At 40.2% G+C, this 16,895-nt stretch overlaps 1 protein-coding gene across 2 annotated transcripts in view; it reads right to left on the bottom strand.

The window, feature by feature from the left end:
• The window catches only part of KCNQ3 (potassium voltage-gated channel subfamily Q member 3), a 269,993-nt gene that overhangs the window by 34,418 nt on the left and 218,680 nt on the right, over positions 1-16,895 (bottom strand). Inside the window, exon 9 of one of the 2 annotated variants that reach the window (XM_073590350.1) lies at positions 16,538-16,564. The exons of the other annotated variant lie outside the window; for it this stretch is intronic. Within the exon in view, the coding sequence (XP_073446451.1) occupies positions 16,538-16,564 (27 nt within the window). The remainder of the gene's footprint in view (positions 1-16,537; positions 16,565-16,895) is intronic. 2 annotated transcript variants of the gene reach the window in all.

Raw genomic sequence — 16,895 nt, forward strand, 5'->3', positions numbered from 1 at the left:
GTTACCATGGAAACATTGGAATTGCAGATTCAAACAATAGAAAATATTGGAGGCTCCACATTCTCCTCTATATATAGTACTTGTAGGGGAAAAAAACAGCTCTAATTCAGCATAGGATCAAAAGTGTCTCAGTAAATCTATCGTCATCGCCTGCTCTCAATATGAGTTCTGTGTCCAGAGAATAATCAAGACTCTTCGTCTGAATATTTGGAGGTCCTATATCCATCCATTACTGTGCAACCCACATATTCAGGCATCACTAAGACACATGCATCGGTAAAAGGATTGTAAACAGGCCCATGCAAATAAAAAGTATACTGTATATATATGTATACACAAGGTACATATAGTCATTATTCTATATTCCTGACAGAGTGTGAACAAGGTAGCAGAACATGAAACGAGTCCCCATGAGTTCAGTTATTCCACAATCTCCTAGGAATCCAGACATGAATATTGTTTGCTATGTTCCTCAAGAACAAGAAACCCGGCTGCCTTCTACAGAAAACAGTGCCATACCTATCCACAGGTTGTGCGCGGTATTGCATCACACCCACACTCAGCTCAATGGAGCTGAGCTTCAATGCTAGACACAAATCAGATAGATGTTTCAAAAAGAAGTGAAGGATCCATGTTTGTCTAATCCAGGACAAACGCTTAGTTGTGTTTACAAGTGCCCTATTCATACAAAGATTATTAAAGAGGATGTTTCATTTAATTTTTTTTATTTCAACTGGGCATCTCCTCTAATTGGTGCCGCTACACTGATTCTGGAACAATTTTTCTTTTTCTTCTGCGCCTCCCAATTCAAAAGTTATGCTCTCCCTGGTAAAAAATGGGAGTATACCAAAGAACTTCTCTCTGTGGGCGTTTGCTTTTCTCCTCTAATTCTGACCAATCAAAACATGGCCAAGCCCACAGAAGTTCTGTGGCATATGCCCAGTTGGCTGATGGGAAAATTTCAACGTTCTTAGAAGAGGGCATAACTTTGGAATGGAGTGGCATAGAAAAAAAAACAAAACTGTTCCATAATTTGTAGAGCGGCACCAATTGGTGGAAGTACTCAGTTTAAATGAAGAAAATCCACTGGAAAGTCCGCTTTAAAGGAGACTTACCAGAATAAAAAGAATAAGTTGTCAAGATTAAAAATGTGAAAATCTTCTAGTAATATCTTTTGATTTGAAATAACATTTTCAAAGATTGAGGCTGCACTACTGAGATATTCCAGTGATAACATGCCTTTTTCAGATAAATCAAATACAGCACAATCTACTTTCTCCTTGAATATACAGAATTGTTGCATTTGAGTCACACAAAGACCCCATGACAGCACCCAGTGGCATATTGAATTCTATTATAACATTATGTGCCTCTGTATTAATTTCAGGGAGGGTCTGGTTCACTGTTCAATACTATAAAATAAAAATTCTGATGACCCTCCTGAGGTACATATCAAGTCAATGGTGCCCTGTGGACACGCACCTACAGAGAATGCCATTTTTGACCCTAGAATCCTGAAAGTGGATATTCTCAGCTGGTTTGAGGACGTTCCCAGAAGTGGAGCCTATTAAGTCCTGCTTCTGGCAACAGGGTCGGACTGGCCCACCGGAGAACCGGAGAATTCTCTGGTGGGCCCAGGCACTAACACCTGCTGACATACTGGGCCCCCACTGCTCCAGGTTCCCCAGCCAGTGGCGTGTCGCTAAAAGCAGCACACCCAGCTGCTATGGGGCCCTTGAGTCAGGGGGCCCGCCCGGTGCCAACGGAGCAGCAGCTGGAGACAGGAGCCTGTCCCTGCTGCTAAATAGAAATGAATATTCACGCTTCCCCATGCCCCCATGAACATGGAGAGGAGTGAATACCATTTCACTTTAATAGCGGGCAGTGTTAGCCGCAGGCTGAGGCTAATACTGCCCGCATGTAAAGCTGGTGCGGTTGCATCGGGGCCCTGGAAGTGGACCCCTGCAGGGCGGCTAACCCTGATAGCAATCAGCGGGCAGGAATCCCTGCAGTTTGGCAGCGGAGCAGAGCTGCAGGGATTGGATGCTGTCCTGATTCCTGCCTAGCGCTTCCTGTCTGACACATTGCATCATTCAGTGCGGCTGTTTCAGAGAGAAAGCTGCCGGCGACGAAGATGCTGCCGGGATGTTCTGCAGCTGCGGGGAACGTGCAGAGGTGAGTGGTGCAGTGTGTCTGTCTGTCTGCGTGCGTGTGTGTGTGTGTGTATAGGAGATTTGTCAATGATGTGGGTGAAGGAGAGAGCAGTGATGGGGTTGTGGGGGAGAAGGCAATGTTGGAGGTGGTGGAAAGGACGATGGGGTGATGGGGAGGAAGCAGTGATGGAGGTGGTGGAATGGGCAATGATGGGGTGGTGCGGGAGAAGGCAATGATGGTTGTGGTGGAAAGGACAATGATGGTGGTGGGTGGGAGGCAATGATGGAGGTGTTGGATAGGTGTCTGATTTTTTCTGGTGGGCCCAAGGTGCTCTAGTCTGACACTGTCTGGCAATGTAAATGTTTTGAATCATGTGAACATGTCAAACAGATAAAAGTGAACATACACAGCATTATGCAAAAGTTTTAGACAGAATGCATTCAGAAATAGAAGTGCTAATTTATCAATTAACAAAATGCAAAGTTAATGAACAGAAGAGAAATCTAAATCTCATCAATATTTGTTGACCGCCCTTTGCCTCCTAAAGTTCCTCTAGGTACTTGTCACTTGCACACAATTTTTGAAGGAACTCGGCAGGATGTTCCAAACATCTTGGACAGCTGACCCCAGATCTTCTGTGGATGTCAATTGTGCAAATCCTTCATGTGATCTCACACAGGCTAGATGATGTGAGATCAGGGCTCTGTGGGTGGCTGGATCATCACTCCCAGGACTCCTTGTTCTTAGTGACATTGGCTGGATGTTGGGGGTCATTGTTCTGCTGCAGAATAAATTTCAAGCCAATCAGTTGCCTCCCTGATGGTATTACATGATGGATCAGTATCTGCCTGTATTTTTCACCATTAATCCTGATCATATCCCCAACTCCATTTAACTGAAATGCAAACCCAAATTTGTAGAACCTACCACCATGCTTCACTGTTCCTGCAGACCCTCATTATTGTGCTGCTCTCCAGTCTCTGTGGAACAAACTGTCTTCTGTTAGAGCCAAAAATTTCACATTGTGATTCATCAGTCCAGAGCACCTATAGCCATTTTACTGCTCCCCGGTTCCTATGTCTTTGTGCATAATTGAAATAATTGGCCTTGTTTCCACGTGGAAGACCACAATTTTTCCATGAAGACCACTTTTGGCAAGACTTCTCTGAACAGTACATGGGTGTAGCTGGTCTCACTGGTTCCTGCCAGTTGTGAGCTGATGACACTGCTGGACATCTTCCAATTTTAAAAGGAAGTCAACATGATGTGTCCTTCATCTTCTGCACTAAATTTCCTTGCCCGACCAAAGCTTCTACAGTCCTTAATGTTGACCGATTTCTTGGAGCTTCTCCAAATGAGCTTGAACATCACATCTGGAAATCCCAGTATACTGTGAAATCTTTTCCTGGGAGACACCTTGCTGATGCAGTATAACTACCTTGTGTCTTGTTGCTGTGCTCAGTCTTCTCATCAAGACTTCTAATATGAAACTGCCTTTCACAAACTCACCTTTGTAGCAGAGTCTAGATGTTCTTCACCCAATTTTCTGCCTCAAACACAGCTGTTTCTGTTTCAGTTAAATACTGATTCAACAGAGCAAGAGCACCTAGAAGAATTGATGCTGTTTTGACGGCAACAGGCAGTCACTCCAAAGAATGATGGGATTTAGATGTTAATTGATAAAAATAAACTAAAATACCCGGTTTTATTTTTTATAACGTAACTGTGCAGCATTTTTACACAACTTTTGCACAGTATTTTATTTTATAAACACTGATGGTATATATCCCATTCCTCATATTTCTCTCCAATGGCGGACCATCAGAAGTTCGTATCCTAGGACCCTCCTCTACTGACACCCTAAATGGAAGAGACTCCTGCACTCGGGAAGATGCAGTAACACCTTTGGCCAGTACACTATTCAACAACCTGACCAGCAATGTTTTTATCATTATCGCTTGTTTTACCAGATGAGCTGATATTTCTTTAGGCGCCATTTTTCCATATACATAGGTGAGGGTTTCATTTATATTAATTTTTAGCATTGGTAAAATGCTGAAAAAAAAATGATTACACCAATTTTAATCAAACGATATACCGGTCACACACACATAAATAATGTATTGGCAGTATTGTACGGGTTACTACGATACTGTGGACACTAAATATGTCTAAGTTGGTTTTTTTTTATAGTTTTGTAATGTTTACTCAATAAAATGTATAATAAAAATTAGTTTTTTTTAATTGTTTTTGTAATTTCAACTTTTTACTTTTATTTTACAAACAATGGCATATAATATACATAAATATATGTGTAAATACATACCTGCCCATTATATATATATAAAAAAAAAAGAATACCAATATGTTTAATAAACAAAAAAAATGTAAAATAGGCTCATAGATAAAATTGCAGCCTGTGACTCACTATTAGTGTTTCTGCCACCCAGACCATAGGCAATGGGTCTGAGACATGGCAGAAAGCTGGTAAAAGATGAGGTTTAATAAAACGTCAACATGAAGAAGCATTCCCTGAACAGTAGGGAAATACACTCATAGATATGCAGCATGTGGCTCACTATTAGTGTTTCTGCCACATACTCGGTGGCAGACAATGTGCTTGAGACATGGGTGAGAGCTGATAAAAGATGAGAGATAATAAAAGTTACACATGAAGAAGCATTCCGTGAATAGTAGGGAAATAACTCATAGATATGCAGCATGTGGCTCACTATTAGTGTTTCTGCCACATACTCGGTAGACAATGTGCTTGAGACATGGGTGAGAGCTGATAAAAATGAGAGATAAAAGTTACACATGAAGAAGCATTCCCTGAATAGTAGGGAAATAACTCATAGATATGCAGCATGTGGCTCACTATTAGTGTTTCTGCCACATACTCGGTAGACAATGTGCTTGAGACATGGGTGAGAGCTGATAAAAATGAGAGATAAAAGTTACACATGAAGAAGCATTCCCTGAATAGTAGGGAAATAACTCATAGATATGCAGCATGTGGCTCACTATTAGTGTTTCTGCCACATACTCTGTAGACAATGTGCTTGAGAAATGGGTGAGAGCTGATAAAAGATGAGAGATAATAAAAGTTACACATGAAGAAGCATTCCCTGGGCAGTTGGAAATACACTCATAGATAACAGTGCAGCCTGTGGCTCACTGTTAGTGCTTCTGCCACTCACACAATAGGCAATGGGTTTGAGACATGGGAGAGAGCTAGTAAAATGTGAGGTTTAATAAAGGCTCAACCTGAAGAAGTATTCCCTGAGCAGTAGAGTAATACACTCATAGATAATTCTACAGCCTGTGACTCACTATTAGTGTTTCTGCCACCTACATGGTTGTCAATGGATTTGAGACATGGGGGAGAGCTGGTAAAAGAAGAGGGAGAATAAAAGTTTCATATGAAGAAGCATTCCCTGGGCAGTTGGAAATACACGCATACATAACAGTGCAACCTGAGGCTCACTATTAGTGTTTCTGCCATGTGATGTTATATATAGGTGCTATAAACTGAACTATAGCTACATCCAGAGACTATTCAGAAAATACAAAAAACTAAATGATTCTAAAAAATGACGTTCCATCCAGATTCAATGCTTCTGAATATCTACATGCTCTATTATAGGACACTGATTTTAGAAAATGCGTCTGTATAAAAGACATACTAATATACCTTATGTTAACCTAGCGCCCGGTGGCAGCATTATCCACATTCACATTATTAAAGGGGTATTCCGCCTTATGCAAATAAAGTCTTTTCTTCCTCTGATGAAGAGGTATTGAATTTTCCAATATACTACCATATACCTTATGGTTCTTAAGATCTCTGCTTGCTGTTAATGAATAGGAATGTTCATCATCTGTATAATCTGTACAAGACACATCTCTGGCTGTACTCTATAGAGCCCTGCACCTACAGTATGTGTCCTTCTCAAGACCTCTACAGGTTTATATCCTTATAATGTGTAGGATGCCATTCAGTGACTGCAAGCAGAGATTTCAAAGTCACGAAAAACTATTACAAAAAGTATATTGGAAAATCACACACTTTTTCCTTTCTTTGCTGAAACTGGAATATTCCTTTTAAAAGACCATGTCACATTTCAAAAATATGTAATTTTCCTTCTTCCCCCTTCTGGTGTAAATGCCGCTGTTCTCCTGAATCCGGCGCTGTTTTTCTTTCATTCCTGCGCCTCTCCGTTCCTGAGATATGACCTCCTCTTAGTCTTGTTAGCCAAGTGGGCGTGATCCTCATGAAGATGCCCACAGTTAAGAGCTCATGACCACACCCACTTAGATCGGAAGATTAAAATTATATACAGGGAAGGAGGGGACATATCTCGGGAACGGAGAGGCGCAGGAAAAAAAGAGAAACAGCGCCGGATTCAGGAGAACAGCGGCATCTACACCAGGTTAAAAAAGTACAGATTTATGGAAAATAACATGTCCCCTTTAAAGAGGTTTTCTGATGTTATGTAAGTAAGGATCAATCGATAAGGGGTTGTAGAGGTAAAAGTTATGCTAGGGCTCTGTAGCCTGAGGGGTCTAATGTCCGTCCAACATAAGAAGACCCCTTTATCATAAGTAGAAGACGGCTAACAAGGCCTTTAATAGAGATTTTTCATAGGTGCTCATGAGCTTGTGTTCTGAATGAGTTGACCTCTGCTTGCTGTCAGTGTCCAGTTTGGGAGGATTGAAAAAAACCAAAACATCCCGATAGTGACCAATTGAGACAGTTTCCGAGACCTGTGAGCAGAACGATGTTATAGCCACTGGACATCATGAGAATGTTTCCAGTCACTGACAGCAAGCAAAGTTATTAAAACAGTCAGAAATTGCAACAAAGGTGCAGAACTTTTCATTATATATTAACAGAAAACCCCGTCCAATCATTCCATGATGTGACACCGCTATACCGTGTCTCAGCACCGGGAGGCGCTATTATCACAGGAAGTACATTAGTATGTGGCTTACATTTTTTATTTATTTATTTTTTTTTTGCAAACACATCTCCTAAAACCTGCCAACTGCTTGAAAGAGTATTTCCCCCCAAAAAAAGTCCACTGTCACAGATGTAGCAGAGCTGAATTAGATATCGGGCTACTTTTTTTGTGCACTGTGATTGCATTAGTTTGATCCATGAATAGCATGCTGCATTGACAATCACAGCTCTGCTACATCTGTCTGATGCCCTCTTTTGGTAACATGCTTTTTTTTCTCCAGGATTTTACGTTGACGTGCTATTTGCAGATTTTTTGGAGGGGTCACATCCATAGGTAGAGCATTGCAATCCCACTCTAATTTCCCTAGTCGTGTGGCCGTAACTGGTACTGCAGCTCAGACCATTCAACAGAACATCAATGCAAAACACTGAGATATATTTCTGACCACTAGAGGGAGCATCTCCATATTTCTCAAAATTACATTTTTTTAGGGGGGGAGGACTCTTTAAATATCCAAAGCTATAAAGTAATGAATGAATGAATGAAACATCCCCATACCACAAACAGCAACACGGTGCAAACATGCAAAGAGATGCAGATGAGCAATCACGAGCGTTTTGATACCTAAATTTTCTTTTGATGCTTGATCCAAAGTATGAGTCCCTAATAAGAATGACATTACTGTAAAGTGAAGGAGACATGATTAGGATGGTGAGTTGTGGAGCAGACATGCACTGGTAGTAGGACATGGCGACACATGGAAATGACATGGATGTTATATTAGTATTTTTCTCGCTTACGAAGGAAATGTAATTTGCTATTTTTTCTAGCTGGCATGAATGCCGCTGTTCTCCTGAATCCGGCGCAGTTTTTCTTTTGTTCCTGCGCCTCACCGTTCCTGAGATATGGCCCTTGTAACCTTAAGTAGAAATCTACTCTTTTGGACAACTGGGTGTGGTCTTGAAGAACACGCCCACAAAGAAAAAAAGATGAGAACCACGCCCAGTTTGCTTAAAGGATTAGCTTTATATACAGAGAAGAGGAGGCCATATCTCAGGAATGGAGAGGCGCAGGAGCAAAAGAAAAACATCGCCGGATTCAGGGGAACAGCGGCATTTACCCCAGGGGAAAAATATATATATATTTATGGTAAGTGAGAGGTCAACTTTAAAGGGTAAGCATAAAATTGTAAAAAAACATGGTGTTATTCCTATCTGCGGTCTGTGTCTGATATTTCAGATTAGTCTTATTCGATGACGGATAAGAGCGGTTGGTTCTTTTTTTATAACAAAGCAGCCATTTTTTATTTCATAAAAACTAAATCAGGTGGAGCTTATTGAGACTTACCTATACTATCCAACAATTTACAAACTGAATACTAAATTTTAAAGCCGTATTGCAAAATTAGACACATGAGACCCACAATATGGGTCTCAATCCCTATTCTAAAAAAGGTGGCAATACCCCTTTAAGTTTGATAGTCCAATAATGTAATGGAATTTGCTGTGCTTGGCCTAAGTAATTGAAGTGGTTGTCGATGCCGCCCCTCCTGTTTTTCCTGTATTTATCAACTTATAAACTGACTTTAAGGTCATTTACAATTATGGTAGGTTTCTTTCAATTAGGCTTTTTATTTCCCTTTACATTGCTGACTCCAGAAAGAGTCAACAGAGAATCCATCAGTGAGCTCATAATGACAGGAGAGTTTGTAACTCCTTCAGGCTCCTTATGGTCACAGACATTCAGTAAAAGACCATAAAGAAGTTACAAACGCATCAGGTTAAGCTCACTAATGGATTCTCTGTTAACTCCTTCTGCATCCAATCAACATGATGGGAAATAAAGAGCCTATGAAAGCCAAGTGGTGTAGAAATCTTAAGGTAACCCAATTGCAAAAATTATTTTTTAAGCTCAAAATGAAGGCAATTAAGAATAAAAATGTCCTTTAATTAACTGAAAAAAAAAAGAAGTATGAGTGACGTGACTGACCCAGTTCCCGCAGGTCATGCATGTATTCTGCTTAATCCAATTACCCGTTAGATTCAATCTACTTTATACCTGCATTTTGTATCAAGGCAGAGGTCCTATTTTTTTTTTCCCAAAACCTCTATTCTGATACAGGACTAGCCAAAAACCTTGTCTTTTGAACCAATTATGAATCCATATTTATAAATACGCTTACTACTTGAAGTTAGGATAAATCTAGATTAATGTGTTGTATAAGACAGCTCTATAAGTGAAGCGCCTGGTCCAGGTCCTGCATCCTGCTTCATTCAATTACCAATGAAATTGTTAACATACCCAAACCATATCAAATAGGTAGTCTAGTCCCGTGACCTTGTATAACCAAACAGATACCATTTTTGTTTTTCAAAAACCTATATTCTGAGAAAGAAAGAACAAAAAAAAACTTGTCTTTTGGAACAATTCTGAATCTACATCTACATAGACATTGAGGGCCCCATTCATTATGTGAAGCCGGCACAGATATAGATATTGATGTGGATCAGGAGTTGTTGACTATTCCAGCCTTATAAAGTATGAGTGATGTGCCTGGCCCATGTCCTGCAGATCCTAAACTTGTCTTTTGGAACAATTCTGAACCCACATCTACATAGACATTGAGGGCCCCATTCATTACGTGAAGCCAGGACAGATATAGATATTGATGTGGATCAGGATTTGTTGACTATTCCAGCCTTATAAAGTATGAGTGATGTGCCTGGCCCATGTCCTGCAGATCCTAAACTTGTCTTTTGGAACAATTCTGAACCCACATCTACATAGACATTGAGGGCCCCATTCATTACGTGAAGCCAGGACAGATATAGATATTGATGTGGATCAGGATTTGTTGACTATTCCAGCCTTATAAAGTATGAATGAAGTGCCTGGTCCATGTCCTGCAGATCCTAAACTTGTCTTTTGGAACAATTCTGAATCCACATCTACATAGACATTGAGGGCACCATTCATTACGTGAAGCCGGGACAGATATAGATATTGATGTGGATCAGGAGATGTTGACTATTCCAGCCTCATAACGTATGAGTGATGTGCCTGGTCCAGGTCCTGCAGATCCTAAACTTGTCTTTTGGAACAATTCTGAATCCACATCTACATAGACATTGAGGGCCCCATTCATTACGTGAAGCCGGCACAGATATAGATATTGATGTGGATCAGGAGTTGTTGACTATTCCTGCCTTATAAAGTATGAGTGATGTGCCTGGCCCATGTCCTGCAGATCCTAAACTTGTCTTTTGGAACAATTCTGAATCCACATCTACATAGACATTGAGGGCCCCATTCATTACGTGAAGCCGGGACAGATATAGATATTGATGTGGATCAGGAGTTGTTGACTATTCCTGCCTTATAAAGTATGAGTGATGTGCCTGGTCCAGGTCCTGCAGATCCTAAACTTGTCTTTTGGAACAATTCTGAATCCACATCTACATAGACATTGAGGGCCCCATTCATTACGTGAAGCCGGCACAGATATAGATATTGATGTGGATCAGGAGTTGTTGACTATTCCTGCCTTATAAAGTATGAGTGATGTGCCTGGCCCATGTCCTGCAGATCCTAAACTTGTCTTTTGGAACAATTCTGAACCCACATCTACATAGACATTGAGGGCCCCATTCATTACGTGAAGCCAGGACAGATATAGATATTGATGTGGATCAGGATTTGTTGACTATTCCAGCCTTATAAAGTATGAATGAAGTGCCTGGTCCATGTCCTGCAGATCCTAAACTTGTCTTTTGGAACAATTCTGAATCCACATCTACATAGACATTGAGGGCACCATTCATTACGTGAAGCCGGGACAGATATAGATATTGATGTGGATCAGGAGATGTTGACTATTCCAGCCTCATAACGTATGAGTGATGTGCCTGGTCCAGGTCCTGCAGATCCTAAACTTGTCTTTTGGAACAATTCTGAATCCACATCTACATAGACATTGAGGGCCCCATTCATTACGTGAAGCCGGCACAGATATAGATATTGATGTGGATCAGGAGTTGTTGACTATTCCTGCCTTATAAAGTATGAGTGATGTGCCTGGCCCATGTCCTGCAGATCCTAAACTTGTCTTTTGGAACAATTCTGAATCCACATCTACATAGACATTGAGGGCCCCATTCATTACGTGAAGCCGGGACAGATATAGATATTGATGTGGATCAGGAGTTGTTGACTATTCCTGCCTTATAAAGTATGAGTGATGTGCCTGGTCCAGGTCCTGCAGATCCTAAACTTGTCTTTTGGAACAATTCTGAATCCACATCTACATAGACATTGAGGGCCCCATTCATTACGTGAAGCCAGGACAGATATAGATATTGATGTGGATCAGGAGTTGTTGACTATTCCTGCCTTATAAAGTATGAGTGATGTGCCTGGCCCATGTCCTGCAGATCCTAAACTTGTCTTTTGGAACAATTCTGAATCCACATCTACATAGACATTGAGGGCCCCATTCATTACGTGAAGCCGGGACAGATATAGATATTGATGTGGATCAGGAGTTGTTGACTATTCCTGCCTTATAAAGTATGAGTGATGTGCCTGGTCCAGGTCCTGCAGATCCTAAACTTGTCTTTTGGAACAATTCTGAATCCACATCTACATAGACATTGAGGGCCCCATTCATTACGTGAAGCCGGGACAGATATAGATATTGATGTGGATCAGGAGTTGTTGACTATTCCTGCCTTATAAAGTATGAGTGATGTGCCTGGTCCAGGTCCTGCAGATCCTAAACTTGTCTTTTGGAACAATTCTGAATCCACATCTACATAGACATTGAGGGCCCCATTCATTACGTGAAGCCAGGACAGATATAGATATTGATGTGGATCAGGAGTTGTTGACCCTTATAAAGTATGAGTGATGTGCCTGGCCCATGTCCTGCAGATCCTAAACTTGTCTTTTGGAACAATTCTGAATCCACATCTACATAGACATTGAGGGCCCCATTCATTACGTGAAGCCAGGACAGATATAGATATTGATGTGGATCAGGATTTGTTGACTATTCCAGCCTTATAAAGTATGAATGAAGTGCCTGGTCCAGGTCCTGCAGATCCTTCATCCTACTTCATTCAATCACCCATTAGATAGGCAACAAAATCTTCCTCAAACTCAACTCATATCAAAGAATCAGTCTTGTGATCCTTTATAAGCAAAATGGTCCAATTTTCTTTTTTCAAAAACCTATATTCTGGGATAGGACCTTGTCTTTTGGACTAATTATGGATCCATATCCACATATACCTTGAGGACCTCATATATTATTGGAAGCCGGGATACTAGTAGATATTGATGTGGATCGGGATTTGTGGTGGGAACAAGTCTAATAAAGTATAAGTGCCTGTTCCGGGTCCTGCAGGCCATGAATCCCACTTCTTACAATTACCCATTTGATAGGCAACACAATGTTATATTTATCCAAATCTTGTATGAAAGAGGCCGTCCTGTGACGACGTATACGCCGGGAAGACCTCCAAAACTGCTGAGATAGGACAAGCCAAAAGTCTCTTGTCTTTTTACCAAGTATGGATCCATATCCACATTGACCTTGAGGGCCCCATACATTACTGGAATGTAGACCGTGATCCATGATAACACTGCCTGGACTGGTCTCTTAAAGGGACGTGTCCATAGAATTTCTCAGTAGTGCAGACTCAGGTTTTGGTCATATCTCACAGTAGAAGTCATGGACTGTAAATTGCCTTCTTATTTTTCCTCCTTCTGCTAGGATGAACCATAACTCACTGGGCCCATGGGAATTTCAGCCGAGCGATAGAGCCACAACTCTGGGGACTTAATTAGACGGTAGAATGACTTTTCCTTGTCCGTTTACTTAAACTTCGGAGTAAATGTCAGGACATATCTCCTTAATTACATTTCAATCACTAATCAATTTGATAACGATCAGACCTATCACAATAAGCTAGACCTGACCTACAAAGAATAACCTCATCCTCGGAAAATGTGTCACCGTCGCATTAAGCAGGGCTCAGGCTCTTAATTAAGATGAAGCTGTGGAAGTAATTAGCTGTTTTATTTAAAGAAAAAAAAAAAATAAAATAATTAAATAAGTAGAATAATAACATTTTTGCAAAGCGGAAGGTTACATTGTAGCCAGCAATGTTCCTGAGCTGCGATACCACAGTGACACCTAGTGCTCATCAGCAGCATGACACCGTACTAATTTACTAAGGTCACGTCCTGCAGCCGCAATGAACATAGATGCATTCTGCAGGTAATACATGGGAATCTATAGTACAGAAGCAGATAGTGGACAGATAGAGAAGAGCAGGACGGACTACAAACAAGTGCAAAGGACTGGGTCCATGTGCAGCGTCGCATGCTCGTCCGCAAGATAGACGTGTGCAGGCGCTGCATGTCAATATATGGACCTCAGACTGCACAGAGACAGCAAAATGACCGAAAACACCAGAATGTGAACTCAGCCTTAGATTTCTAGACAGACAGATATAGTATGAGCTATTCACAGATAGATAATAGATAGATAATAGATTCATAGATAGATAATAGACATAGAGACATAGATAATAGATTCATAGATAGATAATAGATTAATAGATAGATAATACATAGATAGATAATAGATTCATAGATAGATAATAGATAGATAGATAGATAGATAGAAAATAGATTCATAGATAGATAGATAATAGATTCATAGATAGATAATAGATAGATAATAGATAGATTAGTAGATTATAGATAGATAGATGATAGATAATAGATAGATTAATAGATAGATAGATAGATAGATAGATAGATAGATAGATAGATAGATAGATAGATAGATAACACTGGTCTACAAAAAAAAATTTTCTGGCATGGACTTTAAGAACAGTTTTAGACTAATTTGAGGGTGCGGAATTCAAATCTGATCTTAGAATTTCTCTATCACATCACGTTTTTGCGCTGTAGGTATATAGCCCATTTTCATGAATTCCATGAAAAATATAAGTAGTGTATGAAAAGTGCCGGTTTATACGGTTCACTAAGGTAAATTTAGCTTTCATTTAGTCTCCCAATAAATGTGAGAATATTTTTGTTTTCTTTGAACATGTATAATTCCCATTTGTTATGATAAGTAAACAAACAGTTTTCCAACGTACCCAACTGTCGTGTGCAGGTTCTGTTTTATTTATTGAAATTTTCAATGAATTTTGATATTTATTCTTTTTATGCTGCTGTTTTTCTGTTTTTGTTTGTGAATCAATACCTAAGGTGTGTGGGGGGGGGGCAGAGATTCAATGAACAACTCAGGTAGCTAACAGCTTTTATCTTGTTTTTCTCTGCAGGATGTTTTGCTGATCTAACAATGGCCTCTACATCTCACAGAAGACAGTGCTCAAATGATCCAAATAGTTTTTGTTACATCTGTGGAAACTTTACTGTGAAGACTCAGAGGCGCAACATTCCTGACTTTGTTAGTACGGCGTATTTTGCGTACTTCAAAGTAAAACTTGGAGACCAAGACAAGCATTGGGCTCCTCACAAAGTGAACTGAGAGCTTGAGATCATGGTCTCAAGGAAAGAATGCTAAACTTCAGGTTGGAGTTCCTATGGTTTGGAGAGAACCAAGCAATCATTTAGAAGACTGCTATTTCTGCCTTGTCGATTTAAAAGGTTTCAATAAGAAAAACAAGCAATATCTGCAATACCCGAGTATCCCTTCAGCTGTTCGACCAGTTGCCCATACCTGTTCCAAAATTTACTGAGCTTCCAGAAAACGTTGACACAGATCTCTCCTCACATTGTTATACTGATGAAGACGACAGTCCAGATAGTTTTCAGCCATGTGATGAAGATTGTGACAAACCAAGTCTGCTTTGAATGATCTGGTTAGAGATCTTTATCTACCAAAAGAGTCTGCTGAACTATTGGCTTCAAGACTACAAGAGAATTGAATGTTAAAACCCGGTACAAGTGTCTCATTCTATCGTGACAGGGAAGAAGAACTGCATAAGTACTTCCATTCAGATGGCCAGCTTGTCTACTGCACTGATGTTGAAGGGCTACTTCTCTTTATGGGACTTCCAGCATGTGATTCAAGGGATTGGAGGCTTTTTATTGATAGTTCCAAAAGAAGTTTAACATGTGTTCTGTTCCACAATGGAAATAAGTATGGCTCTGGACCAATAGGTCATTCTGTAAAACTTAAAGAAGAATATAAAAACATCAAGATTGTTCTAGAGAGGTTACAATATAATGTTCATGGGTGGTTCATTTGTGTTCATTTGAAAATGGTTAACTTTCTTTTGGGTCTGCAAGGAGGGTACACAAAACACCCTTGTTTTCTGTGCCACTGGGACAGTAGAGCATTGGGTGAAAACTGAATGGCCTCAGCGCCAGAGTTTGGCATCCGGCGATAAGAATGTCATCCATGATCCTCCAGTGGATAGGAAGAACATTGTCTTTCCTCCCTTGCACATAAAACTTGGATTGATGAAGCAGTTCGTCAAAGCTCTCAATCACAGTGGAGAATGCTTGAACTATATATCTTCAACATTTCCTGGTCTTAGGGAAGAGAAGAAAAAGGCTGGAATATTTGATGGACCTTGAATAAGAACACTTATGAGAGACCCAAATGTTATCACATCAATGAATGAGACAGAAGAAAGAGCTTGAAATGCATTTTGTAATGTGGTGCAGAATTTTCTATGGAATCCGAAAGCAGACAACTATGAAGAGATGGTGGAAGAGCTACTAATGAGTCTGCGACATCTTGGATGTAGAATGAGTATCAAGATTCACTATTTACACAGCCATTTGGACTTTTTTCCAGAGAACCTTGGGGATGTGAGCGAGGAACAAGGGGAGAGTTTTCATCAGGACATTGAAACAATGGAAGAACAGTATCAAGGCCGGTGGGACTCGCATATGATGGCTGACTATTGCTGGAGCTTGATGAGAGACAACCCAGAAGCTGGACATCACAGATCAGCCAAGAAAAGAACGTTCAAATAACCGCCATTTGCCATTCATCTGTGTGCCGTATATATGTGTTTGTATATTTTGTAGTTTAATTCTGTAAGTATATTTGATTTGCTGTACATAGACTTTGTAATCTTTGTTATTCCTTGATTAAAAATATACAAAATGTAGTACCGAAAATCATGTGTTTTTATCATAAAACATTCGACAGGAGTAATTTTCATCAAAAATTGAAAATATCTCGAAATCCTGATGTGATAGCCAAAAACGGAGTTCATATTCGTAATCAGCAGCCAAAAGTGACTTAAAATATGTTTTAAAGCCTTTTGCCAGAAAAATTGCGTTGACCAGTGTAATAGATAGATGGATAGATAGATAGATAGATAGATGATTGATAATAGATAGATAATAGATAGTAGTCATACCTAGTGGCACCATCCAATGGTTCTTTCCTTTGAAGGAAATTTGCAAGCAAAAAGGAAAGAAGAGAGACAAATTAGATTGGGGGCATGTCGGGGTGTCGCTCTGTGGTCGCCCATTAGTATTGCCATCTATTATATTCGCCCCCGTGTCACGTCATCCAGCCTGGTGTCGTACGGTCCCTTTGGTAGAGAATACGACCGGTCAGTGTATACATGCTGTGTGATGAAGACAAATGCACAGAATATCGAGATACGTGTCAGTAACCTGGGATCGCTTCTCACTCTCGAGTATCAGTAGATTGTTGGAAGCGTTCTTGATGTTGGCTGCAATGCGGGTGTAATATAAATGTCTCCATGATTA

This window comes from Dendrobates tinctorius, unplaced genomic scaffold (assembly GCF_039654945.1).
Source record: "Dendrobates tinctorius isolate UK_male_01 unplaced genomic scaffold, ASM3965494v1 ptg000116l, whole genome shotgun sequence".
Classification (NCBI taxonomy): domain Eukaryota; kingdom Metazoa; phylum Chordata; class Amphibia; order Anura; family Dendrobatidae; genus Dendrobates; species Dendrobates tinctorius.